This window comes from Diadema antillarum, unplaced genomic scaffold, assembly GCF_040938485.1.
Source record: "Diadema antillarum isolate AM-2024a unplaced genomic scaffold, OU_Dant_1.0 seq00000735_RagTag, whole genome shotgun sequence".
Classification (NCBI taxonomy): Eukaryota; Metazoa; Echinodermata; class Echinoidea; order Diadematoida; family Diadematidae; genus Diadema; species Diadema antillarum.
This window is the reverse complement of record NW_027271635.1, coordinates 523,537-551,118: the sequence shown is the minus strand read 5'-3', so window position 1 is coordinate 551,118 and position 27,582 is coordinate 523,537. Positions and strand designations below refer to the sequence as shown.

General features: G+C 38.0%; 1 protein-coding gene across 1 annotated transcript in view; it reads right to left on the bottom strand.

Moving 5' to 3' along the window:
* The window catches only part of LOC139738311 (uncharacterized), a 68,240-nt gene extending 41,010 nt beyond the window's left edge, over positions 1–27,230 (bottom strand). Inside the window, exons 1-10 of the mRNA XM_071648952.1 lie at positions 27,161–27,230; positions 26,417–26,746; positions 25,981–26,195; positions 25,285–25,559; positions 24,754–24,911; positions 24,036–24,344; positions 23,542–23,695; positions 23,037–23,182; positions 22,457–22,579; positions 21,455–22,068 (exon numbers count right to left, since the gene is read on the bottom strand). Of these exons, the coding sequence (XP_071505053.1) occupies positions 21,455–22,068; positions 22,457–22,579; positions 23,037–23,182; positions 23,542–23,695; positions 24,036–24,344; positions 24,754–24,911; positions 25,285–25,559; positions 25,981–26,195; positions 26,417–26,746; positions 27,161–27,230 (2,394 nt within the window). The remainder of the gene's footprint in view (positions 1–21,454; positions 22,069–22,456; positions 22,580–23,036; positions 23,183–23,541; positions 23,696–24,035; positions 24,345–24,753; positions 24,912–25,284; positions 25,560–25,980; positions 26,196–26,416; positions 26,747–27,160) is intronic.
* Between the last annotated feature and the right edge of the window lie 352 nt (positions 27,231–27,582).

Below are 27,582 nucleotides of genomic sequence, written 5' to 3'. Positions count from 1 at the left end.
GTTTGATTGTGGAGTGCAAGTGCTTTTATTAACAATTTTGTTGTTTGTTTGTCTTTATTTCTTTCACTTTCAATTCGACTCAATTTGCCCATCAATATAGCACGAAGATTCTTATGAAAAAGTAACATTGGGTGTGACAAATTTGAATTCCTTCTGATGGACAAGCGAGGGGATGAGGATTAACTGTCCTGCCAGGGGCACTCCTGCTGCTACTAGCAATCCCGCACCTGGTACTGTGGAATACAATGTTCGTGCCCTCATCTATAAAAACACACATGACAACGGTTCCTCGTAGATTATCGTACGTCATAATATACCATCCATACACACTTGACAAAAGACAATAACAACTCTAAGTGCATGTTGTCGGCACTGGCCTTATTACGACTATATCTTTAACTCCGAATATTTTTACCAGAACATTTCACACAATACGTCAACATCGAACAAACTTTATGCGCAAAATATACGTATGTACTCAACCACAAATTCTTAGATTCGTAATACTCTCTCAATCAGGGAGTTGTTTTGATTAGGCACAATTATAATCAAAGCTATTCTCCGCAGAATTGCTGCCCATGGGACTTTCCCCTGGCAAGAAGTCCCCAGCTCCGATTTTTTTTAAAGCAAAATACAATAGCGATTGTATATTTTGTACAATTTCACGTTTCACACATCAGTGCACATGAGTCATATTACATTAATTTTCCAGCACTCGCACTTTTGAATTTAACAAGTAAGAACAATTCAAAGATCACAATGAAACATAACTGAAGACCTGAATATAAGAACGACCCAAGTCCAATTTTTGGCCAAATTCAGTTTGACATGGGAAATTGTAGCTTATGCATGGACTCATCTTGTGTATAAATGATAGATCCTAATCACCCCCGGAAGTGCCTGAAACGAATGGGTTAAATCTTATATCAATGTAAGAATGAAGGACTTGGGTCATTCGTACATTCATATAATAGCGCCCTCTCTCATCCTTCGCTCATCTCTATAGCAGAATGTCATGTATATGAATCAAAGAAAGACCCAAGTCCATATTAATCAAAGAACGACCCAAGTCCACCACACAAAATGGCCTCTCCACAATCAATGTAAATGTTAATTGTCATAATAATATAATTTTGCCTTCCCATCAAAGTTAAAGGACAAGTTCACCTTCATAAACATAAGGATTGAGAGAATGCAACAATATTAGTAGAACACATCAGTGAAAGTTTGAGGAAAATTGGACAATCGATGCAAAAGTTATGAATTTTTAAAATTTTTTGTGTTGGAATCGCTGGATGAGGAGACTACTACAGCTTGTGAGTCATATGCGTTACAGGCAGGGGGAATAATATTACCCATAACATTTGTCGGTAACGAGTCAGGGGAATGTGTACTTTTTTCAAAAGATGGAATTTTCTGAAATTCTCTTTATATCTTCCGTATAATATTATTGTTGTACGCATGTGACATCTAAGTTATTCATACACTGCAGTAGTCTTCTCATCCAGCGGTTACTGCACAAAAACTTCAAAAATTCATAACTTTTGAACGGATTGTCTGATTTTCCTCAAACCTTCAATGATGTGTTCTACTAATATTGCTACATTCTCTCAATCCTTATGTTTATGAAGGTGAACTTGTCCTTTAAATAGAATATCATTGGACAAATAAGAAAGATATTAAGGTTTTTTTTTTTAGTTTACTCGAAATGGTCTTCCATGGACTTGGGTCGTTCTTATATTCATATACTCAACTTAAAGGACAAGTTCACCTTCATAAACATAAGGATTGAGAGAATGCAACAATATTAGTAGAACACATCAGTGAAAGTTTGAGGAAAATTGGACAATCGATGCAAAAGTTATGAATTTTTAAAATTTTTGTGTTGGAACCGCTGGATGAGGAGACTACTACAGCTTGTGAGTCATTTGCGTGCAACAGTATAAAGAAAATGTATAAGAAAATTTAACATATTTTCACTTTTTTCGCATAATAAAAGAGCACTTGACTTGCCTCTTTCTAAAGGCAGGGGGAATAATATTACCCATAACATTTGTCGGTAACGAGTCAGGGGAATGTGTACTTTTTTCAAAAGATGGAATTTTGTGAAATTCTCTTTATATTTTCCTTATATTGTTGTACGCATGTGACATCGTACACTGCAGTAGTCTTCTCATCCAGCGGTTACTGCACAAAAACTTCAAAAATTCATAACTTTTGAACGGATTGTCTGATTTTCCTCAAACTTTCAATGATGTGTTCTACTAATATTGCTACTTTCTCTCAAACCTTATGTTTATTAAGGTGAACTTGTCCTTTAATGGCACAGACGTTAAATTCTTACTCTCATGGGAAGAAGACTCTTTGCTTGACATAGTAAGAATAATTGATATAATAAATGCATGCCGTTAATATGTTTGTAGGGTATATATGCGTGGGTATTATGTACTTCCGTGCTTGTATAATTTCTATGATTAATGATATATACTGAAATAAGTTTAATGATTATGCTTGATTGAAAAGATGTATATTTTGAATTCGAATAGGATGGTAAAGATATATTCATTATCAGTATTCTCTTCTATCTCTTTCTATCTCTTTCTATCTCTCTTGTATATCTCTTTCATGCCTTTTCTGTCCTCCTCTCTCTCTCTATCTCTCTCTCTCTCTCTCCGTCTCCATACACAAGTGTATGATATCTCCTGGATATGGTCACTCTCTAGGTCATCTTTTTTTTCTCTTCATTTTTCTGTGTGAACATAACTTGAAAGTTTCGCTGGAGAAATGCAATGATTTGTACATATTTGATAGATTATTGTTTGTAAGTTTCTATACGAATATGTCTATAATATGATCGTGAAGTGATAATTATGTTTAATTTGCTTATTAGTAGATGTTTCAATGTATATGAATGAATGTATTTTATTAATTCTGAAATTTTGTTCATCAAGTGTCATTCTTTAGTTGTTTGTTAGAATGAATATAGTTTTACATCTTAATTGAAGTATGATTGTATGATTATGTATGTTATTACCTATACAGATGTACAATAATCTGCAATTCAGCCGTCTTACATGTCTGCAAATGAATTTTAAACCATCACTACTAAAATATTACCATGACCGGCGCCACGTTTTCAAAAAAATGGCGCTTCCGGGTTTCATGACCTAAAAAGCGAAAAAATAAAAAAGGCCTTCAGCGCACAGCTCAACGTCTGGTGCTACTTCCGGGTTTCTTCAGCTAACAAGCAGAAAAAAAGGTCTTCAGCGCGTCTTTCTCATTCCACTTCCGTTTTTTTTTTTCATCTGGAAAAGAAACAAAAACAAAGGCCTTACCGCGAAAAAGGTGGGGCCCAAAGTGGTGACATCCCATATGTATATTTCTATGTACGGATGCAAAAAAAAAGTGGGAGGTTGAGCCCCCCCCCCCCCCCTTTTGCACCTGCCCTGACTACTACTACATGAAGGTTTTCTCATTATGGATATTCATTTCTTTCTCAGAATCACCGTGTGCTTCTTTACCCTGTGACAATGGAGGAAACTGTACGGCGACAGACACTGGATACACGTGCTCCTGCGACGAAGAATTCTTTGGCCAGAACTGTTGTAAGGAGCAGATAGTCGGCGGTTATCCGAACCGTCGTATATTCTGATTTTCCGTCAAACTTTCGAATTTGACATTTGAAGTCATTTTGATAGTGGATATTATGCATATTATACACATTGTGAATTTGATGCAATTTTTGTGTATACAAAGGCTTTGCCCTATCACAAATAGGCCATATCCTCTTGACAAGACTTGCAGCATGCAATAATGTATCTGTGGGGTTTTTTTCAGAGCACACACAAAAAATAATTCGAATCATACCGAACAGATCTCATGGAAGGACTAGAAAAAAAAGAAGGACGGGGGGATAAGTAACACAAAAACATTTTCCTGTTATCAGAAAATCTCCTAGAGTAAGTAAAAAAAAAATGAATATACTTCTTTTATCAAGAAAAGTTTAAGCTCAAACAGCTGAACCTCCAAATAAAAATCAAATCCTGTTTCGCTCTTGCATTAAAAATGTCGATTATATACTTATATGTTTAGCTTTACCATACGTGGCGAGTTCGAAGGCGGATTTCTTTTTTTTTATTAACTCAATGGCACCGATGCCAGAGACGATCATCCATTCCCTGAAAGAATAAGATAGAAAAAAAAAGTAGATACATGTTAACGCAAAAGGAACAATTCTCCGAATGTTTGCGTATTACGCAAGACATCTTTGGCTAAGAAGTGTTTGCGAATCTATATCGTGTAATTCAGTTTTACGCCTTTCATTTCGCTCTGTTCCTCTTTTGAAGCCTGCAACGTAATCCACACACCAGACACAGGCAGCCAAGAATCTTACAACTTTTATAATGGACTGAACCTAACCAGAGATATGTGGTCTCTGGATTTTGAACTCAGCGCAGACCACGACGTTCGCATCGCCTTAGCAATGTCTCCATCCCAGATCCAATATAAGATAGGTGAGTCTCCTACTTTTCTCACGTTCATGAAAACAAAGTGCTTGAAATTATTGAACTCATTGTTCTTATAATGAGGCAATTCAGTATATGACTCACTTCATATTGACTTAAGTTGCACCATGGACCTAATATACAAGGAAATTTATCTTATCGTTAATCAATTCATGCACCTGTAGATCTCAAAAGTTCCACAAAGACATTTTTAGCATGCTTTACTACTTTGATCCCATGATCGTCACCGCCAGCAAGCCGGGAGAAGAACAAGATGGAGATTCGAGAACTCTAAAACTATATGCGCAGAAGAAAATAACTCACAAAAATCAAATAAAGTGAACATGGTGAATGTGAAGTTGTGTGTGTGTAAGGAAATCATGCCTCAAACATCGCTTGGGAAAAGAAGGCAGTCTTTAAAAGAAAGCTAACATTTTGGCAGAATGATTGTTGATTGTCAATTTGTGATCTCAATATTTCACTTTTGTGCAGCTTATTCCAGAGCAAAAAGGGAGGTAATGGTAGAGAACAGGTATATCTTGCCAATAGGCAAGGTATTATGCGTGTGCGAAAATGTGCGAATCGGCAATTATATCTTTTGACACAAAATTTGTCATGATCTCGGGTTTTGCTGCTCGTCATCATCTGTATTTATTCAAGGACATTTCTGTCTGAAAAAGGTATATCGGCGAAACAAGACCTAAATGAGGGAAACGATTCTTTTGTTAGTGACGATACATGATCACACAATCGTTATCGTCCAGACACCTAAATGTACTCATTAAGATGCACATAATCATGTGTCGGCGACGATAATTCAATCAAAGACTGCTGTGAACAGTCCATGTATATTACGTCCATGGTTGAATAGATAGCCTTTTGCATAGGCAGCTCCCTATATTGAGGACACGCACACACAGCGAGCAGCAGTGGCGTATCTAGGGAAAACGGCGCCCGGGGCAAGCGTGGAAATCTACGCCCCTAATTTCTGAAAAAGTGTTCAACCCCAGCCCCATACCGGTAGGGACTTTATGCTTTTTCAAGCACTTAGAAGGGGTCTTTTTAGAGTGATTTAAATGTAATAAACTGTGATAAATTTTGGCGAGCGAGCGCAGCGAGCGAGCCGAAAATTTTTGTATTTCAGCTTACAAAACATGCAATTCTTGTCATTTTTTGCTTAATAAATCTTACAATTCTAATCAAGATATAGTGACGGCCTTATACTGTAGATAACGATTTATACCAACAAACTAAAATACTCCAACTTAGTACGCGCGAGTGAGCCGAAATTTGTATATTTCCGCGTCATCATCACGTTTGTTCTTATCTTTTTTTTGTGACAAATTTTGGCGAGCGAGCCGAAAATGTTTGTATTTCAGCTTACAAAACATGGAATTCTTGTCATTTTTTGCTTATTAAATCTGACAATTCTAATCAAGATATAGTGACGGCCTAATAGATAACCTAACGATTTATACCAACAAAATGAGGACTTGAAAAAAATACTCTAAATTACTACGCGCGAGTGAGCCGAAATTTGTATATTTCCGCGTCATCATCACGTTTTGTTCTTATCTTCTTTTTTTATATAAATTTTGGCGAGCGAGCGCAGCGAGCTAGCCGAAAATGTTTGTATTTCAGCTTACAAAACATGCAATTCTTGTCATTTTTTGTTTATTAAATCTTACAATTCTAATCAAGATATAGTGACGGCCTTATAGATAACGATTTATACGAACAAACGGAGGACTTGAAAAAATACTCCGTCTTAGTACGCGCGAGTGAGCCGAAATTTGTATGTTTCCGCGTCATCATCACATGTTCTTATCTTTCTTTTTTTTTTTGGATAAATTTTTGCGAACGAGCGCAGCGAGCGAGCCGAAAATTTTGTATTTCAGCTTACAAAACATGGAATTCTTGTCATTTTTTTTTTGCTTATTAAATCTTACAATTCTAATCATGATAACCAACAAACGGAGGACTTGAAAAAATGTTCTAAATTAGTACGAGCGAGTGAGCCGAAATTTGCATATTTCCGCGTCATCATTACGTTTTGTTCTTATCTTGTTTGATATTTTTTTGCCCCCCCCCCATGTTCGAAACCGTTGGCGCCCTCCTTTGATCCAATCGGCGATCGCTTCAGAACGAAAGAAATTGCAGCCGCTGCTCCGTGTAACATTTTGCCAGCTAGATATAAAATGACATGTGTGAACACATATATATACATTGTCATTTTGTCCGCATCATCATGTTTTGTTTTTATCTTGTTTGATTTGGTTTTCTGCCCCACCCCCCTCCCTCTCCCCCCCCCCCCCCCCCCCCCCCGGTCCGGGCGAGGGTTTTTTTTTCTTCTTCTTCTTCTTCTTCTTTTTCCTTTTCTTCCCCCTTTTTTTTTTCTTCTTCTTCGTTTTTTTCGTTTTTGGCGCCCCCAAGGAGTGGCGCCCGGGGCACGTGCCCCCCCCCCTTGCCCCCCCCCCCCCTTAGATACGCCACTGGCGAGCAGTGGACTCGCGCACACACAACGCGCGAGCGGCGAGCGGCGAGCGGCGAGCGTCGCTCCAATCCGATCCGATCGGTGTGTGCGTGCGAGTCCACACACTGTTCGCTGTGTGCGAGTCCATTGCAAGCTACCTCTGCAAAAGTCTGAAGTGCACAGGAAGTTGTTCGTATACATGTACGTACATTACATGCATACGTAACATTTATGCCCTGAAGTAGAATTTAAAAAATGTAATCATATTGGGCGTTATCAATGCAAAAATCTGATTGTAATTTTTTGGGGGACATACTGCAGTCAGGCAGTAAGTCGCCCCAAAATTTAAAATCAGATTTTCGAATTGATAACACCCGATGGAGGATACGATCAACCTGTCTAAGTGCTAGTTCAGGATCTTAAAATATAACATCTTACCTCTATTTTGCAGAAAACCCCATTCAATTTTGTGAAGCGGTTACAGAGAAATGTGGATTGTTGTAAAGCATGTCATGAATCGGATTCTTCCGAGTTTAGCACTTCGATGATCTTGTGTGTGAATAATAGACAGAACTTGGACAGAAGAGATTCCCGACATCCCCTACAAAATTCCGTATTTCTCTTCGACCACTGAAGCAAATCGAATGGGGTTTTCTGTAAGATGTGGGCAGTGAGTTATAGTTTCATACCCTGAATTTGTATTCAGATTGATTAACTATTTTTAAAGACATCATTGCGGAGGGCCCCGTTGTAATTTTTTGGGGACATACTGTACAGGGCTCGACACCAACGTTTTACTTTGGTAATGGGACGATGGTATTTGGTGGCTCGAAGATTAAAGAAAAACAGTAAGAATAAAAATAATTTATTAAAACTTCAAAATTATACATACAACAACACAGATTTATGCGTAAACTGGCAGACATGAGAAATTGTAAAAAAAAAAAAGCACAGGTAAAATGGTTGAGAAGTAACACAATAGGAAGTGAGCATAAAAATGACATAAAGTAATAAAGCATCAAAGTATTCGGACATTATATATCACGATAATTGTATGTGAAAATGGCAGTGATAACAAAGGCCTTCAAAATTTAGGATCATGTAGACTGTGACTATTAAAGTTGAGTTCGTCTAACGTATCAATACAGCACTTCATATTCATGAAATGACGTATTTAGCGAGGTTGTAGCTACTTCTATTTCTAAAAGCATGAAATTTGGCCCTGAGAAAAAAAGCAATAAATGTACTCACGGAAATAAAGTGGACTTTTAATACTTTGACAGAGAAGACTAAACAAAAATGTACACACACAAGAAAAAAAATGGCGGTTTGACACCCATTTTTTAGGTCAGCCAGAGGCGTATCTAGGGGGGGAGGGGGGCACGTGCCCCGGGCGCCACTCCTTGGGGGTAGCAAAAAGCGAAAAAACGAAAAAAAAAAAAAGAGAAGAAGAAGAAGAAGAAGAAGAAGAAGAAAAAAAAAAGAACTCACCCGGACGGGGGGAAGGGAGAAGGGGGTTCACACAAGAATTCCGAATTCCATGTTTTGTAAACTGAAATACAAAAATTTTCGGCTCGCTCGCTGCGCTCGGTCGCCAAAATTTATCCCCCTCAAAAAAGAGATAAGAACAAAACGTAATGATGACGCCGAAATATACAAATTTCGACTCATTCGCGCATACTAATTTAGAGTATTTTTGAAGTCCTCAGTTTGTTAGTATAAATGGTTATCTATTAGGCCGTCACTATATCTAGATTAGAATTGTAAGATTTAATAAGCAAAAAATGACAAGAATTCCATGTTTTTGTAAGCTGCAATGCAAAAATTTTTTTCATTTAAATCACTCTCAAAAGACCCCTGATATAGGTGCTTGAAAAAGCACATCATGTGGACTTTTTTTTTTGTAAAGTCCCTACCGGGATGGGGTTGGGGTTGAACACTTTTTCAGAAATTAGGGGCGCCGTTTTCCCTAGATACGCCACTGAAGTCAGCGCTAATGTCCGTTCAACTCAATCCATTTATTTCCACAGGGTATAAAAAAGTAATACGAATATTACAATGAGCACAGCTTACATTATGCAAGATGCAACAAACATGTAAAACGTGGAGGAATCAACAATAGGCCATAATGGACTTTCAAAGACCGATCCTTGTCAACTGAAAATGGTACAATTATTGATAATGATCATATAATTAAACATTACAGAATACATCGAACTATACAGATGACAAAAACATTACGATAGACAAATGATCAGGCAAGCAATATGTCTAACTCATCCGTGCGTGTGCTAAGCGAGATTATTGAATCAAAAGAACTTGTTTATACTTCCTTGTAATACTTCCTTGTAAAGGACGAAAGACTAATGGTACTTTATTGTTGTCTGGTAAATCATCCCGCAAAAGAGGCCCAGCATGCCTTAAAGTACGTCTAGAAGCATTTCAGTTATAAAATGAAAAGAATAACTCATAATATTTACGAGTACGACGGTGTACAACTCTGGTCTTGTTTTCAATGAAGAAGTTGTCTAAATATGTTGGCAAGATATTGTTGATGTGGGAATATGCAAATGTAGCAGGTAACAAATTTGTTAATTTCAGTGCACTGATAACAATTTCAGTTTGTTTGAACAAAGGCCCTCTGTGGGTTTTGGGCTGTGAATAAGTAATAATTCTTATTGCACGTTTTTGTAAAATGTCAATACCTTTTAAAAGAGATTTAGCACAGTTTACCCAGGTGATATTGCAATACATAAAGTGAGGCAAGATCATGGTATGATATAAGCTTAGAAGTATGTTAGAAGGGATTATTGCACTTATTCTATCTATTGCTCAAATTGCCCTAAATATTTTTAAACATACACCCTTAACGTGATTTTCCCATGTCAAATGATCGTCAAGCATTACTCCTAAAAATTTTGCTGTATAAATAGTGTATGTACAATTGAAAGACTGATACCTGCAATACAGATATAAATATCATTGACATCTATTACTTTATTTCTTGTATCAAATATCACACATGATGTCTAGTCAAAATTCAGCTACATCTTGAACATGTATAACTTTGGCTAATTCATTATTCAGCATTGCACTGGTACTAATGATATCATTGCCAAACATAAATAAATTACTATCACCATCTTCCTTATCTTTATTCCTTATCTTTATTCACCTTCAAACGCAAATTAAAACAGTTATTACTTAGTGGATACACACTACCAAGCTTTTAGCAACCTTTTTATGCTCCCAGTCTTTTGTCCTTGTCCGCAGCACCAAGTTATTCAAGTTATTTCATGGTACCGATACATCGCTTAATAATATAGTATTTTTGTTATTCAAACACTGCGAGATTTGTATGCAATCTGGTTTGTGCGATATCTATGTGGTTCATTAGTTTATCACTCATCGATGTTTTGTGCTGGTGTAATTTTAGTTGGTCAAGACAAACATATCCGTTCTCCGTGTAAAATTATATGCCTATGAACTCGGGAACCTACAGTTTTACAAGCTTTAAAGCTTTTATGTAGGCCCCATCATGTTTCTTATACTTACTAGTGACATTTTCACACGATATGACCATGTACATTTGTGTCAAGTATATTTTCTTTTTATTTTTCTTATACAATCAAAAGACATGATTGTATATATTTTGTATTGTTGTTTTGTTGTCAATAATTTTGTAATATCATCATTGAGAAAATGGAAATATGAAATAAATTTGAACTAAAATTTGAACTAAAATGAAATCGAACGTATTGCGTTACTTGAATACTGAAATGTGTGGTTTTTTTGGAATATTTTCAACATCGTTCGTGAAAATATTGTCAATGAGAGTAGCCGTCTCTTAAGTTATCCTAGTTAGGGCTTGAGATCGATGGTATACAAGAAAAAAATGTTTGAAGATCAATAAGATTATGGACAAGCTGAGTAGAAGATCTAGTTTAAATCCCCTACAATGAAACACTGTTTATTTTCACAACTTATTGCACTTGACGGTCTTTCCAATGCAGATAAAAAGTCATTTACACTTTGCTTATACAGATGGCCTATAAATAATAACAAAAATATCTGCTTTAGATAATACTTCTGAAAATAGTTTCTTTACGTACATAAATTAAATACTTCTAAATCATTCTGCCGTTTGCTCCGTAAATCTTGTCATATCAAACAACTAACCCCACCCCACGTTTAATTTTTCTCACACTTCAAAAAAAAATGTATATACATATCATATATAACAAGGTATGTGAATAGAGTCAACATCTGTTAACCAGGTTTCTGACAATGCTATGCATGAAAATTGGCAAGAAATACTGACAATTGCGCTACAAAGGTTATCAAAGTTTTTCTTCACACTTTTAAATTAAAAAGCACCATTGACAAACGTTGTTTTCTGAACAAATTAATGTTATTCATCAAATCATTTGAATCATTCAGGAGAATATAATTCACATTATCAAAATCCATATATTCACTGGAAATACTTTTGTCTTCATGATCTTTCAATATACACGATCAAAATGTCAACTGGAGGTACGGTATTTAAAGGAAACCAAGACCCAAAGAAGAATGTGAATTGAATGAAAGCAGCAACATCAGTAGAACACATCAGTGAATGTTTGAGGAAAATCGAACAATCGATGCAAAAGTTATGAATTTTCAAAGTTTTGGTGTTGGAACTGCTGGATAAGGTGACTATCAAAGGTTATGGCGTTATTTGTGGACAACAATATAGAGAAAATATAAACGGAGTTCCAAAAAAAATCATTTTTCATGAAAATTGCACATTCAATCAACTTGACTTTGACATAGCTTGTGTTAAGGGTTATAGCAATACCCCCTCCCCCTCTGCTTTCTGAAAGCTATTAGTTAAGTAATCTTTTATTACACTAGAAAAAGTGAATTTTTGTGGAATTCCCTTTATATATTCCTTATATTGTTGTCCTCATAAATCGAACTTCGAGCAAGTTATATTTGTATATATATATAACTGAAACCAAGCATCTATTCGTTAAAGCGTGCATCCTTGGTAAAGCGGATGCAACACCGTATTATGACTTAATTGTTATTGTTCTCTGGGGATCAAGAACACTTGAGAAAGAGCGAAGTGCTCAAAAATTAGTATGCAAAATAAACCGTTGGTGATTACAGCATGAACTTGGTTTCAGTTTATATTTTTCGTATATTTATATATGTATAAAAGAGATGTATGTAATATATATGTATGTATAAATAAATATGTATATATATATATATATATATATATATATATATACAATGTATATATACATTTAAACAACAAAGGGAAAACTGACCAGAAACAAATAATAGATAGTGAAAATTTTACTACAAAATGCTGCATCGCTTCGGAGAACCCTCGCATTTATTCCGAAGTTGATTTACCTCCTCTGGGTTTATGTCAGGTTAATGTGTGTGTGTGTGTGTGTGTGTGTGTGTGTGTGTGTGTGTGTGTGTGTGTGTGGCACACATACACACACTATAGCTTCTGACTACACGAGCAAAGAGAGTTCAGGGTTTCGGACGAACACCGTTTTAGGGCTTTCAATAGCTCAGTCGGTAGAGCATCGGTCTTGTAATCGGGGGTCTCGCGTTCGAATCCCGAGGAAAACCCATCAAAAACCGAATATTAATGATGGTTCAACAAAATAGCGTTATGCCATGATGTGCAATCACACCGAAAATAAGTTGAACGCGTCATACATACGAGAAATATGGCACGTACGTCGAATATTTTAATATCTTGTCATTCCCAAATATCTAAAACTTCCCTTAAATCGAGTCTTTCATGTCTGAGAGTCATTGATAACATATCAAGGGTAGGTGAGACATTGGTAGCATCTTCGAGCAAATTGAGGTTAGAGCAGTTGAGCGAGGACAACAAATCAAGAGATTGTACTTTGCAGAGTTCTCAATTGTTTCCCTCTTAATACCTATATTCCTTTTTTGCAATCTATATAACACTCATAAATCGACTTCTTATCAACGCGAAATATAGTATACATAAGTATTGTATTAACAAAAAAAAAATAATGAATGCGCTATGAGTACTGTTATTTTCATTATTATGGTTGTTACTATTTTTATTATTACTGCTATTATTACTATTATCATTATCATTATTACCATTATTGTTCCTAATGTCAGTACAACTTTCTTATTCATATGTCGTGATCATAAATTTCCTACATAGTATTTCGTATTCAAAAATTAGAAATGGTCCATGCAACATGATGGCATTATTAGCATCGTGACACGTGACCTCATTTTGCATCGTTCTGTAGACAGTAAGAAGACCGAAGGATTTTACATAGAAACCGTTGTCGTACCTTATGATTTCACTGATTTTACAGTTCCTTTGTACTGGCATTTTGAGTCATTGAAAGCTGAAGTGTATATGTTGCTGGTGCCAGCAGAATAATAATTGTGGTGATAATTTCTCTTTATTTTGTGTTTAGTGTTTGGTTCAGCCTTTTCCACAAAAATAGAAATGAAACCTCACTATCAAAACTTGTAATACATCGCGGAGTATGCATGATACAAAATCATTTTGCATTGCATAGGCTCTGATACATTTCTAAAGTTAACACATCTATGTATTATATCTATACATGCATTTATCTTGATTTATGCTAAATCTATCCGTTTTCGAGCAGTTATTGGTGGAGACGTTAACACAGTGACAAAGATTTTCCGTCGCATTCATGATCGTAGTACGGAAGTGAAGAGGAAGTCCCTGTCCAGAGATAAAAACACAAAAATAGAAATAAAACCTCACTATAAAAATTTGTAATACATCACGGAGTATGCATGATACAGAATCATACGTAGGCCTATATGTATATGCTTCGATACATTTCTAAAATTAGTACATTTATGAATCATATTATTATGTATTCACTTTGATTTATGCTAAATATATCTGTTTTCGAGCAGTTATTGGTGGAGACTCTAACTCAGCGACAAAGATTTTCCGTCGTAGTAGGAATATGAAGAAGAAGCCCCTGTCCAGCGACAACAGGCTGTCTGGGACTTCAGTGTACGATCGCTTCTGGCTCAACTTTACCTCAGGGGACTTTTCACTCGGTCGCCATGGCAACGCGGAGCCATTCTTCACTTGGTTGGATCCAAACCCGTTAGAGGTTAGATCCATTGGACTTTTGACATGGCATGGATCAACTGGACGATGGAAGTTTCATACGTTCTGTTAATGCAAGATACCAGTGTTCTGGAAAAATAGAAATAAGATCCCGATGTCGAAGTTCTTCTTCAGCTGGGTTGTTAGAGCGTACTGCTAACGTCATTTCAAATGAACAAATAGAAGCTAATGAGTCTTTTGCTTTAAGACTAAAAGATGAAATGAAAATGAAGTCGTGGTGATATGCGAACACAACACAGTCTGATGTCGTTTATCGTTGCTGGGGTGACAAGAATCTAGTATCTGAAATTTAGGTGAAAATAATTTTTTTATTAATTGTCAGATAATCAGTAAAGTTGTGTCCTGTTCGAATCCAAGCTGTCTTACCTCCAAAATGAAACTACTAGGGCGTGTGAAGGGAGAGGTTTCCCGTTTCTTATAATGTAGTTATCTGGCTGCCATGTTTTTCCATTCATCAGTTTGACTTTTTTTTTTTACTCACGAGGCTCTGTCGCCCCAACAGCGTTTAATGTATATAGGTCTATACATGTGCTGAGTGTCTTTAGAACGCTTACGAAATGTAAATACATTCCGACCTCTCCTATCCGGCCTCCCTTTATCCAGATCTGTCTATTATCCGGATACAATCTCCGCGTACCTTTTTTTTTCCAATCTGATAATTACGTGGAAAGGGGGGATTTCAAACTCAAATGAACTCCTTACACAAACCCATATGGATCAGATATATAAACCCCAACATAATTAGCATGAATCCACATCTAATTTTCATCTGAATAAAATGCATCCAGACATTCACTGCTCCCAAATCACCACATTGTACGCTACATGCAATAGGCAGATAGGTTAAATGAATTGCTACCAAAGGGTAGGGTGCTGAGTGTATTAAACATTGCGTCTCCCATATCCGGGCAAATCCCTTATCTGGATGAGCGCCGGTCCCGATGTGTCCGGATAGATTCTGAAGAGGTCGGACTTTACGTATATCGTGAAGTGTCTTATAGGACTAAGTGGGGTAGAAAAGGCACGCAACTCGGGATCCTTGCTAACGTTTTCTTCGTAGCACACTATAGCAAGTTTTCAGATCTCCACGCACATGACGAGCCTGCTAATAGGAACAATTCAGACTGACCAGATGACAAAGTGCCATAAATGTACGCATTTAGATGAATTACCATAACTAGGATGGGAAATGATGAAAATATCCCAACAGAGATAACATATTATCCTCCTCTACTTTACCATAATATGTCCATTATATTGAAAGAGGCTCTAACTTCTCGAACGTAGACACAGGAAAGTTTCTTGAAGACTATTAACTCTGATAATAATAGACGCTAGAAAGCTCTGAGGAATGTGTTGTGTTATTAGACGCCGAAAGCTTGAAAAGAGCACTCATATCTAATAGGCGCTGGAATGCTCTGATTAATCTATACGAAATGCTGGAAAGTTTCGTGAAGTCCACATAGATAACAGAATCCCCCCCCCCCCTTTTTTTTTTTTTTTTTTTTACTTTTAGACGCGTGAAAAGATTTTACCTTTTAGGGTAATAATCAACTTGGTTATCAATTTTAGGATTCTTTCTCACTGGTAAGAATAATTTCCTCAACTCACTAATACCATACTAAATTGCAAGTTTGCAGGCTTATCCGAATTGTAGTTTGATTTGTAAGAGTTGGACATTTTGTTGTACATACTTTGAATAAATTGTACATTTTTGTTTTGTGTTGAAACTGAAATCTTTGTCAACAAACCTCGAATGATTATTTCCGTGTCCTATACTATTGTTTGTAATCGTGTTTATACTAATTCAAACTCGAATTAGTATGAATCACATTTATAAGTACACTCAGATAACATAGTCCAATTTATAAGAAGTGAGTAGCTCAGAAGTACCTCCATGAATCAAGACCAAATATTTTGATCGAAACTAACTTATTAATTTCGTGGATGTGCCCTCCTCTTTGTCGTATTACGAAAATCAGTTTGAATATATCTGTGGAAACCCTTCCGCTAGCAACTTATATTTTAACAAATGGCCTGATCAGATGATAGATCCTGACAAACGACAACAAAAGACAGAACATAATATAACACTGGCCATAGACTGCACATACATTTAAAGGGGAATTCCAGACGATTCTCAAAATTTCACGTCATGTAGTACATAAATCGACAGCTCCATGTATAGATTTGTGAAATTTATTGTGGTCCTTGAGCAGAGAAACCAATACACTGAAAAAGTCTTAAACAACTTACACTGAACAATGTTGATGACATAGAAGCCTCGTACAACCTTGTCGTATATTTTAGAAATGTAGCAGCGTACTTCTATTACAATACCACTTGATTAACAAGTTCACCTGTGTAGAATCTATGCATGTCTTCTTCTTTTGTTCTCAAACTCATGCATTCTTAAGGTGAGGCTGCCATGTCATCATCCTTGTTCATTGCAATTTGCTATAAATTTTGCAAACACTCTTGTTTCTTATCCCAATCAATATAAATTCCGAAACTCTGTTTCTCAGCAATTATGATTTATAGTTGTTCAAATGTAAATGTCTAAAAGTCATCTGAAGGTCTCCTTTAACTATACGTGTGACCTCTTGAAGACGTTATTTACCACTGCAGATGAAACAGAAACACAGCTTTAGTGCTTCAAAATAGTTCTAAAATGTGAGTTAGGAATAGAAACAACCACTGTAAAAATGTCAATCAGTATAATCAATGTTAAGTATTGTTAAATATTCATTATGTGAACAGTAGCTATCGTGAAATTGTTTCTAGAATAAACCGTCTACAGTTATGTTATATTGAGAAAAATGGTGATATCTCCTCATATTATAGGTTTTATTGCGGAATGTTTGTATGGTAGGATGTTTTGTGATACAACTGACCTACACATATTATGCATCAAAATGATAACTCGAACATTTTTGAAATCACTGCTCCCAAATGGCAAACAGTATACCTTTAATGTGATTATGATGGAAGCTGTTGTGCTTTTAAAGGTACGTCTGATTGTCTTTTGGTTTGTGGTAAACAGACGTGTTCATTGCTCTCCTCCTTGTTTGCGGATAGTCACATCAAGAAAGTGTACCTTTGATCTAGAGGTGTCCACAGTAAATCTGATGTGTATAGTCAAATGCTCCGCTCAATACGAATCATTTCTGATCACAAGGAATTTCTGGATGCGTCTTTGAAGCTGGGACAATTTTGTTGCAGCGGGGTACCCTTAGACATCGTACAAGCAGGTAGGGACTGCGTGATAGCAAAAAGACGCTCATCATTTACGAAATCGTGAAGACCACAGACCCAAAGACAAAGGTTTTTGTAACGACATACTATCAAACGACACATCAATTCGTTAAAGAGGTTTGGAAGGTATGGCCGACACTTAAAGGAGACCTCCAGACGATTTTCAGACTTTTACATTTGAACAACTATAAATTAGTTATACCGAAGACGGAGTTTCAGAATTTATAGTGATTGGGATGAGGAATAAGAATGTTTTCAAAATTTATAACATTGCAATGAACAAGGATGATGACATGGCAGCCTCACCATAAGAATGCATGAGCTGGGGCTCAAGAATGCAGAACAAAAGAAGAAGGCGTGCATAGATTCTACACAGGTGAAATTGTTAAAAAAGTGGTATTGTAATGGAAGTACACTGCTACATTTCTGAAATATATGAGGCTGCTGTCATCAACACTGTTCAGTGTAATTTGTTTAAGATTTTTCAGAATACTGGTTTCTCTGTTCGAGGACCACAATAAATTCCACAAATCTATACTTAGGCTTGTCGATTTATGTACTACATGATGTGAAATTATGAAAATCATCTGAAATGCCCCTTTAAACAAGTTCCATCACTTGGCCCCGAGGTAGCAGCAGGCCTACATTCTCTGCATGCCCAAAGACAATCGCCGTATCTCAAAGTCAGCAAACGCGATCACAAGTCCACAAACCGACCATACCTACTGGCAGTGACTGGCAACCAAATATATGGGAAAAACAGATGTCAGATATGCGACCATCCAGTAACAGATACAGAAATCAAAATCGGATTCGGCCACATGCATCCTCCGTTCGACGTCAGGGGATTGCAACAGTAAGAACGTAGTGTACAGCCTCACATGCAAACAATGTCCCCTGGCTATCTACAAACGACAAACTTCAGACAAAGATTCAAACAACCGCAAAAGCACCATAATAATCAGAAACCAAACACAACATACAGTCGCGCTATATTTAGACACAACGAAGAGCACATGTAAAAACGTACCTATCGAATGTTGCATTATACAAGGACATAGAAGCCTTCGATAACTGACACATGAAAGAACCCCAAACAATCATCAACAAGTCAAGGAGCTTCTTTCCAGGTACAGGGCATGAACGTAGATATGCAATGGCTCACGAATTATCTTTTCACAAATTTAGGCCGCACACTATTGCATGTTCACTCGTATACCCGCTGCAACGGGTCTTGAGTACGAATGCTAAATATTAGAATGCGCCCTCTCTTTATTTGGTACATGTACTATTATTATTCCAAGGCGCATTGTGACTTTCAGTTTCATCTAAAAAGTCGAATGTTCATATTATTCATGTTACTCTCAGATTATCTAAGCATTAAAAATACACCAGAATAGAATTTAATGTATGTGTACGTTGAAGGTTTAAGGGAGTATACTGCATTTAGCATCATATATAGATATATATATATATATATATGTATATATATATATATATATATACATATATATGAAGAGTTTGTCTGCAAAAACCGATAAGTCCATATTTGCCAAATGGAGATATTTGCGATTAAAGTTCAAGAAAAATAAGGAGAATAATAAGAAAATGTTTGCTTCTTTTGACCATAACTTGAAAAATATACCTTTATATGCAGTGACCAATATATCATTTAAAAGGTATTATTTTGCACTTTATGACAGAGATCGTACTTCAAAATCTTCAAAAATGGACTTATCGGTTTTTGCAAACAAACCCTTCATATATATATACATAATGTAATGTGTATACATTATATTATATATATGAATAACAGCAAAGGGTTTCTGCTCGGAGTCTAAGAAGACATTGGTTCGCAACAGAAGTAATTAATGAAACTCGGTGGAAGACGTACGGTTGTTTTAACGAATTTTCACCCATAGGGCTTTATCAAGTCAATGGCAAATTCTATTTTGAAGATGGTATTAATCAAAATAATCAAATATATATCTATAATATACATATATAAGCCTATATATATGTTTACATATATATGATATATGTATATTGTACATATATATATATATATATACATTATGTATATATATCATAAAAATCTAAAATGTCATATACATGTATAAAACGCTTTATCCTTGCGACGAAAAGAATATATATATATATATATATATATATATGTATATAATATATATGTATATATATGTATATGTATATATATATATATATATATATGCATATGTATATATATATGTATATATATATGTATATATATATATATAATGTGTGTGTGTTTGTGTCTGTCTGTCTGTCTGTGAGTGTGTGTGTGTGTGTGTGTGTGTGTGCGTGTGTGTAACTGCTTAAATCATCTCATGGGTCTCCTGCGATGACACTAACAAAGGAAAATGTAAGAAGAATATTTTCATTTGATCATGACTAACAGTTCATAAATTTATTTCACAGACATATCTAGTACAGCCAATTGTTCACAATTGTTATTGTTATTGTACACTTTGCATGTTAATGAACCGCCGTTCATTCCCTTAAAGAATATTCGTCGTAAAGCTATAGTTGATAGAAATCTTTGATTTATCTCACTGGTAAGCTCTGTTCGCCAATGTTTCTCCGCTTTGGCACATCATTGAGATAAGGTTAAATTCCTGCTGAAACTTTGGAAGGCAGAAAGATATACCATTGTAAGACACCATTCCGGACACGTCATTGTCACCTTCTAGTGACGTCACAAAGGAAGCATTGTTAATCCAGTTTCACGAATCTGCGCACCCCAACAAAACATGCTTTTATGATTCTGCGTAACTCTGGGGGTCTTTCATTAAAGTGGTAAACTTTGTTTACACCGTAAAATTTGGTATTGCTATTTTGTGGTCTCGTAAACTCTGACTTATATAAATAAAAAAAAGTATCATACAAAGAAAAACACACAAACTTTTGGGGATAAATGAGTTGTATATGTATCATCAAAACCATTTACATGCGCAATAGAAACAGTTGTTCCTTTCTGTCCACCATTGCAGTAATACTGTGTATCGATTGGAGAATTATCAAAGACAAAGTGGTGTCCACATCCATCAATATGAGTATAGTACAAAATGAGAAGTGCCAAGACTTGTGTTGTTATCATCACTGTTTGTTTGCACAAATCAAACAGACTGAAATACATGAAGAATATCATATAAGTCGTCTATAATTTCACATCGTGATGTCACACACATCAAGATGTTCGTTGCATTGATGTAACACCAGTCGTTTAGTTTAGCTACACATATCGTGTACATTTCTCATTAAACAATTCCATTCAGTGTTTCCCGCTTCGACGTCACAATAGCAACGATTCGCGTGCCTTCCACTGCAACTTTTCCCATTGTCCAAGTCTTGCCAATGTGTGCAGATTATTCCGCGGCCGTTCCTTTCTCTGGCCATTACTCTGCAGTCGAGTGTGGTATAACTTCTCTTTGTCGGTGCGAAAACAGTTCCGGCAGCACGAGAAGTACCAAGGTATTATAGAATGGCAAGAATACGCATGGTAGACGTTGGTTCACTCACAGCCAATCACAGCTCAGAGTACTGTCAAGGAAGTATAGTCCATTCATCTTCCAAGAAAGCTTGTCTCTCACCGCGAAGATTCCTTCTTTGACTTCTGTGGAGGGGAAAAGATCAGAAAAAGGAGAACCAACGATTAATCATTCATTCATCTTATCTATACACATATGATGAAGAGTGATAAATGAAAAATGTATATTATGTGTAATATATGATAATAAAAAGTATGATAACTGGTGAGAACATTTCATTCCACTCAACGCTTTAATTCACTGGCATTCATTTCAGGCTTCATATGCAACTGTGAATTGATCGTGTTTTCGCCCTAACAAACTGGAAATGTTACCATGGAACTGATACGTCAGTCATTCATAACTTTGACAAGTTTATTATTTAGGGGTGCAAATATTTCTGGATACATTTAAAGAAAATATTCGAGCAAAGAGTTATAAAATTAAAGTTTGTTGCTAGGAAAAGAAAACTTACGTCTTTCTTGTGCTTCTTGTGCTTCTTCTTTTTCTTCTTCTCTTCGTCGGCGTTGACGAGGTCGGATCGAAGTCCCTGCAGCTCTCGCAACTTCCTCTCGTACTCATCCCGTGCCTGGTACTCTCCCGGCGACAGCGAGATCTTGGCGTCCTTCGAGCTTCTCCTGCCGGACTTCTCCACGGACGACCTCCTGCCCGCGTTTGGCTCACCGGCCGGATACCCGTCCTGGTAGTGCGGGAGCGGCGAGTGTCCGTCGATGGGGTACATTCCTGCAGGGTAGGTCGGGTAGACTCCGGGGTCGCGGCTGCTGGCCCCCGGCCTCTTGTAGCCGGTGATGGTGGGTAGCACCTCGTGGTCTCCGTCGCGCGTGCTCAGCGGGTTGGGCGTCCGTGAAGCATCGTGGTCCAGCACCTTGGATTTGTCCTTCTTCTCTTTGCGGTGCTTCCTATGTTTCCTGTCCTTGTGTTTGCGGTGCTTCTTCTTTGTCTCCTCGTTCTCAGTCTTCACCACAGTCCCGTTGGGAATCATGGTACCACCCATGTTTGTCGCCCCGATGAAGTAGTTCGTGTTCGGCATGCGCTTGGCTTCGCCCTGTGCCTCGTGGTCGGGGTAAACTGTGGTGGGAAAGAAAAGTAGGAAACCCGTCACATTACAAAATGCATCCTGTGGCACAACTTCACAGCATTTATTATCATAATCTCTTCGAACGAAAAGGATCCGTTTTAATCGTTATTGTCAATGTTGATATTAAAATATGATCATACATCAAAATAATGATGCACACATAAAAGGCTTTGCACCATTTTCCCTTCTTCCTAATTTCAGACATCATTTATCTTATCATTCTCATTTCTATCTCTCTCATTTCTAGAGATGACGTGACTTTTTCTCATGAAAGGCAAAACTACAAATATAGCAGGTGAGCCAGTTTTCGTTTGAATGTGGTACGTCTCAAGGCAATCATTAGCTAAGCTGGGTGAATGTGTGCTTGACTGTCCTCACCTTTCTGGTTCTTCTTCTTCATCCTGTAGCAGACCCAGATGATGAAGCCGACAACGATGGCGACGAAGATGATGGTGGCAATGAGACCCAGAGCAGCCAGAACGTACGTCGTGAGGTTGTCCTCTGCAGATACAAAGACATGAGCAGAGATGCTGATTAGTCTCCAATCACACAAACCTACACTCACAAACGTGATGATCGCATTGATACAGATGAGGCATTTCTTTTTAACTAGGCTGTATGGTGGCGCTGTTTATCAAGGGCGCCACCATGTGTCGGTTGGCCCGATTTGTCAGATTGTTTTGAAAGATACGAGGTGCGTCACATACACTGCTTTATGCAGAGAGTAAGCAACCTGTACCCTCTAGAGATATTAATCATACCTTTAGTCATAAAATTAGTCATTAAATTTTGATGTAAAACGAAGGGAAAGGAAGGATCTATATCTTATGTAACGTACGATGTGAATGTCACGGTGATTCTCATTATCATAATCATGTTTCACTGTGCAGCCCTCTGGATCAATTTTTGCGTGTCGAGAATTGTAAAATGATGCTTCCAGATGTTGAAGGAAGTTTACCTTTGATCTTCAGCAGCACACTGTCCGTCCGTTCATCGATACGATTGTGTGCCCTGCACTGGATGGTGGACTCGTCCATACTCAGAGTTGCACTCACTATCGTCAGGGTAGAACTGTCCTTGCTATTGGTTGTTGAAATCAGAAACCTGCGTGGAGAGCGAATGAAAAACGCCGTTTCTTACTCACGTGTTCCGGGGTTTTTTTTAATCATTATTAAATGCTTTACACAGCACTAAGTGCCGGTATCTCATCGTTCATTTAACTGATTGCAGTTTCAACAACTTTAACGAAGTGTATTATGAATAGCTAAGTACGTAATACATGCAAAGAATAATCATCTCCGTATAACGTATGATTAGTGAATTGTTATGATAATTTCAGACATTATACTTTCAACTGCAAACGGTTTTTTATTCATGATATGTAGAGGGATTTCGTGATTGCTACAGTATAATTCTCTTAGGTGATTTGATGGTGGGAAGAATTAAAATTCTGTTGTTCTCACCTTTCGTCAGTGGTAACGATCTCAGCGCCGTTGTAGTACCACGTGTAGCCCAGGACTGGCGGGTCACCGGCCGCCGAGCACACCAACATTCCTTGCTTGTCCTCCTCAATGGTTAGGGTACTCACGTCAAGCGTCACGTTGATGGTTGCAATAACTGTGAGAGTTTGAAGGAGAATGAAGGAAATGTTAGGGGTAATGTAACAGATGGTTGTTGCTATGGTCGTCGAAAGATGCAAGAAGAGAATGCAGTGTACTGTGGTATCTTTTTTTTTTCTAGTTGGCAAAACCACCATCAGTGGTTATCGAAATTATTTTCCCAATGTCCCTGTACATACATTTTCTTCGAGAAAACATTCATACTTTGCATATTTGTGTAAGCGTTCTTAGGTAAGACTGGCACATGGCCGTTTGACAAAGACCACTAAAGCGATGGAAGTGGTTCGATAGCTCAGCAATTTGTGATGACACAAGAGTGCAAACAAGTGCAAACTTACTTTGGAAATCTAAAGGCGACAGGGAGCACTCTACCGGCTCGGAGTAGGCGGGATGCGTGGAGCGACAGGTGTAGACCACTCCGCTTAGGTCCTTGGTGAGGATCAGCGACAGCGTGTTCGTGGCCGACGACGAGTCCTGTGTCTGGTTGCCCGAGTCGGCATTGGCGTCGACGTCGTTCGACCACCGCAGCGTTGGTTGCGGTGTGCCGCCGGTGGACTCGCAGGTCAGGGTCACGGCGTCGTTTTCGCTGAGGTTCTCAGACGGAGTGAGGGTGCAAGTCGGCGAGAGAGAATTCGGGGCCTCGGCAGCTGTACCACCAAGAAAAAAGACATCGAAAATACCAATCTACTCGTTGTTTTAACGCTCTGGTGAATGGACATTTAACATAATAGGTGTTGTTGCATTTTTTGACATAATGGTGTGCTTAGATATTCCAACATCTCAATAATTGCTTCGAGTTTCGTTGTAAAATATCAAGTCGAACTATCAAATATGTCCTGATCATGGCTCGTTCCCTCGCTTTCTGTCAATATTATGAGATACATGTATCCCCATCCCATTTGTCTTTACCCGTCGTTATTCACTGCTATACATGTACCATCACATTATCGCTAGGTCTGATCCAGAAACTACTACATCATTAGCCATGTTTGTCGCTGCACTTCTCCGACAAGGATGTTAAACAAACTCTTCTACCCGACCACGATTTCGACTTACGCGAAACGGTAAGCGTGGCTGGAGACGAAGCCACGGACGAGTCGGTGTCCGAAGCCGACAGGACGCAGAAATACAAGGCCTGGTCGTCGTCCTCGACCTCGCTGATGTAAAAGTTATACTCGCCGTCCTCGTCGTTGCCGATGATAGAGATCCTACCACTGTGGAGAGGGCGGAGGAGGAAAGGAACACATCAGTTTATGAGCAATTGCATGTTGCTATGGTAATCAACATCCTCAATACAACACTCTGCACAAAGTCCAGGACTGATGGAATTTTAATAAGTTTTGACACAAGTTTTCCTCAATGTTTTATTACGATGAAACCTCATGTCTTGGATTGAATCCATGATTACGAAAATGTCTCCTAGTATCATCTAAACAGGGACAGGACATAACCAAACATCTTCTTACTTTTCTTGAAAACATTAATTGTGTCAGTGTACCAAGGGTTAGTAGATTTATGTAAACGATCCCAGGTTCCAGTGAAAAAAGGGGACATCTTTTGTTTTAAACACAAGAAAACCTTCCTTACCTTGTATCTCCGTTCACGAGTTCGCGATTCTCGCTGATCTGGACGCCGTCCTTCAACCAGCGCACCGACCCGGACAGCGCCGACACGTAGCAGACCAGTGTAACGGACGTTCCAACGGTGGCCGTCTTGTCCGAAGGCGGAACAACGATACTCTGCACCTCGCTGGAATCGCGCACCGTAAGCAGGGCATCCCCGGATGTGATTGCGGCGCTGTTTCCGGCAGCGGTAACCTGGCAACGGTAGGTGCCGGCGTCCGACATTTCTACCGTCACAATCTGTTGTTGGACAGACAGACGAAAAAAAAAAAATTCAGATTACTCTATATTTCAAGTAGCGTTTCCCCTAAAGCTCAATTATGAATGCTAGTGAAGACTGTTGCCTACGATGCCATCACTTTATGGAATTTTGTAAATGGAAATATGAAAATAATCTTATACGTGAAGCAATCGTAACCATAATTATACGTAACATTATTGCATTAAGCTGTGTTCAAGGAGCTTTCGTACATGTTAGCTGGTTAAATTAATCTTTAATAATGGAAAAATATTATATTCTCTGTTTTCCATAATACGTGAAGAGATTCAGTCTACGAGAAGAGTTATAAGGTAAATGTGTTAAAGGGGAGAACATAAATAATGATCTAAACCCATGCCTTATCTGGCACGATACTCATTATAGTGTGAGATTGCTGCTCACCTGTAGGTTATACTCGCCGTCGGCGGCAGTGCCCGTGATGCTGTACCGAATAAGCGACGAGTCTGTGATCTGGGTGTTGTTGCTGATGACGACACCGTCTTTGACCCACTCGACATTACCCTCCTTGTTTTCGATGACGCACTGCAGGACGGCCGAGTTATCGGTGGTGGCCTGGGCACTGGTCGGCTCCGTGACAAAGGCTTGGACAGGAATTGCTGCATAGCGAAAAAAAAGAACAAACACAGTAATATTATAGTCTGCTAAATATCATTATTGTGCTTTACTTTCAATTATTACCATCTGTTCCAGAAAATTCACGAACTTTAGAATAAGATAACAGATGGTTTTCAATGGTGTTTCTGTCTGTTGTTTCATAAAGTTTTTGATATGAAAACTTTTGATATAGCAAAATAGAATGTCACGAGCCCTAACTCACGTTCGACAATAAGAGTGGCCGTGTCAGACGCGACCTCCGTACTCGTTCCCGCTGCTGAAACTCGGCACACATAGTCGCCCGAGTCGTCCTCAGTGAGGTCGAGGATGTTTAGATTGAAACTGCCAGCGATGTCGTCGCCGAGGATCTGGTATTTCGACGTCTGCGTCGGATCGATGATCGTCCGGTCACTCGAGATGGCCGTGGTGCCGTCCTTGACCCAAGTGACCGCGCCCTCCTTGTCGGTGATCGAACACAGGAGCAGGACGGAATCGCCGACGAATTCGGTGCTACTCGATGGTTGGATGGTAATCGTCTGCTGCTGGCCGACACCTGGGAACATCAAAAACCAAATCATATTTAGTTTCATAAATTGGAGAAGTGAGATAGAAGTTGATAGCCGTGCACATTATATATGGTACAATAATCATACCCGCAGCTGAAATACTACGAACTAGAAATGTCGGGAGGAAGCTAAAGTGATTTTGTTTCGTTTACAAATCTACATCACAATCTTGTAGATCCATGGTAATGAAACATAAAATGCCGTGCAATTATGGTACACTTCCCCTTTTCACTTCCTCGATAACAGGGGAAATTTTGAACAAAAACAACAACAACATGCAATTAGAATCGTACTATTTTTTTGTTTGTTCTTTGTCTTTTCCAGGAAAGAATGTGTCCGTGTTGAATGAATTCATATAAAAGCCATTGCACAAACTTTCAAGATATTTGTAAAGATCTTACCTTCGTGTACCATGAGAAGGAGAACAGTGAGCGTAAGCTGCCAAACTATCGATGGGGAATGGGCAGCCATATTGGTGGGATGACTTCTGGCGCGTTCACGAAGTTGAGGGGAAAGCTGCGTAAACAGACAAAGGAGACTTGATTGACTATTTATTCAGAAATTCTAATCGATCAAAAATGAATGTTTCATGTTTATTTAAAAGTCCCGCCTCTTAGAACTGACTCAACATGAACCTACACCACCGTTCTATATTGCAATGCACACTGAATAAACTTTCATGCTATCGAACCTTTTGTCTCATTTTTTTTTGTACAGCTGTTATCAATACCTAAATTTTGCTATCATTCTTTGATGGAACGGGCAGATTAAGCAATTTCTCTGTGAAACCAAAAGACAATGTATACAATATACTGCATAATGT